The sequence below is a fragment of the Bison bison genome, unplaced genomic scaffold (genome assembly GCF_000754665.1).
Source record: "Bison bison bison isolate TAMUID 2011002044 unplaced genomic scaffold, Bison_UMD1.0 scf7180017864284, whole genome shotgun sequence".
Lineage (NCBI taxonomy): Eukaryota > Metazoa > Chordata > Mammalia > Artiodactyla > Bovidae > Bison > Bison bison.
In genome coordinates, this window is record NW_011494856.1 from 31,811 (window position 1) to 33,739 (window position 1,929).

Consider the following 1,929-nt stretch of genomic DNA (forward strand, 5'->3'; position numbering starts at 1 on the left):
TAAAGGTTTACTGATACATACGCTCATTATTTATGGTCACATTATGTTAATGGTGAATACATGTGAATTTTAAGATATATATGGATTTTATAATTGTCTAAAAAGCAAAAGTATGATGAAAGCTACAACATGGGGCAAACGGCAGGAAAATGTCTGAATGAGAGGAATAAAACAAGTGTAGCCATTCAAAGCATAGAATACCCTAATAAATAAGAGTTTAACAATTACCCAGGAAAGGTCACTGTTTCCAGGTCATTACATTCTAACCTCCAGCCTAGGAGTAGGGAGGTGAACTAATCTATTTATGAATTCTATGTATAAGAAAATGAACTAAGACCCCAAAGGCAGTGATATCTAATGAGTTATTAAAGACGTTGCAAGAAACATTTACAAACCCATCCCTGGTAAAATTGCTCTATGACAACAAGATACAGTTATTTAATTAGTATTTCCACTGTACCCTTCCACATCTTGATACAAAAACTAACCTAAAGCATGATGAGCATATTGAGGAAAGCACAAGGGTAGTTTCCACTATTATAGTCATATCTGCTTTGGAAACAGCAAATGAACTACCAGGCCCCGAATCTGCTTGGTCTTAATCCCATGAACTGTGGGATTGAATGTAGGTGCAATGAGAATATAGACATTGGCCAGAAGAATGTAAATATGGAGTGGAATGTGGTATCCAAACCACTGAATGAGAACTGAGAAGATCCCAAGTCCGTAAAAGAGGATGATGACACAGATATGGGAGCCACACATGTTGAGAACTTTGTGAGGAGCATCTTGGGAAGGGATGTGGAAGACAGCACGGAGAATAGGCATATATGAAACAAAAATTAGCACAACATCTAAGACCAAGGTCGGCATTAGGACAAAACATCAAACCAGATGTTCTGTGTGAAAGTGGCTCAGATGTGTTCAACTCTTCGTGACCCCAAGGACTATACAGTCCATGGAATTCTCCAGGCCAGAATACTGGAGTGGATAGCCATTTCCTTCTCCAGCATTTTGTTGGATATTGTTGCAGGAAAATTTTGCCAGGACAACGTGCTTACAAGCAGTGTTTGGGAGGATGTTATTTTGATAAAAAGTCAGTCTTTTCTGGAGAAATATTACAGGAAAAACTGTACAGTGACTTCTTAGGAAGATGGATATATGAATTTTCCCTATCAGTGTATGTGTAAGAACAGTGGTGTATGACAAGGGGTAGCATATTGCAATGCCATCACCAGCAAGATCCCAGACTTGTAAATGAAAGTGGAAGAGAGGAAGCATACCTGACAAATGCAGCGATCCAGGGAGAGCTCTCCAGCATGGAACCAGAGGATCGCCAAGGCCTGAGGGACTCTGCACATGGAGAGGACAAGGTCTGTTCCAGACAGCATGCAGAAGAAGAGGTACAAGGGTTCATGGAGGCTGTGCTCAGTGAGGATAATGAAGATGAACAGCCTGTTCCCTAGCAAGGCAGCGGCATAGGAAGTAACAAAGGGGATGGAAATCCACATGTAGTGGTCTTCAAGGCCAGGGATGCCCAGCAAGCAGAAGACTGTGTGGCTAGCACCAGTGTGGTTTAAGGTCCTCATACTTGGGAAGTTCTTCCAGAATCTCATGCTTATTCATGGAGACAGAGGAAAATCAAAAATATATGCAAATGTTTATTTCGAATTATCATTTGATTTTGGTTCTTACTTCATCCCATTCCATTCTGATGATGTCAGGAATTTTGGATATATATATATATCCAAATATATATATATATAAAGATAAGTAAGGTATGACTTGCTTTCTGAATGAAGCCTTAATTTCACAAGCAACATGGACCCATAGAGTAGTAGAGAAAATTAAATGAGTATTGTAATGATTAACATCTTTTTGTCCAAAATTAAGTGAATACACAAACAGAATGGAAAGAATAATTTACTC

General features: G+C 39.1%; 1 protein-coding gene across 1 annotated transcript; it reads right to left on the bottom strand.

The window, feature by feature from the left end:
* Positions 1 to 543: 543 nt before the first annotated feature.
* Positions 544 to 1,589, bottom strand: LOC104995581 (olfactory receptor 52B4). Its single transcript, XM_010849516.1, is given in 3 exon segments — positions 544 to 880; positions 995 to 1,229; positions 1,232 to 1,589. Coding segments are annotated over 3 exon segments (930 nt in total).
* Positions 1,590 to 1,929: the final 340 nt, after the last annotated feature.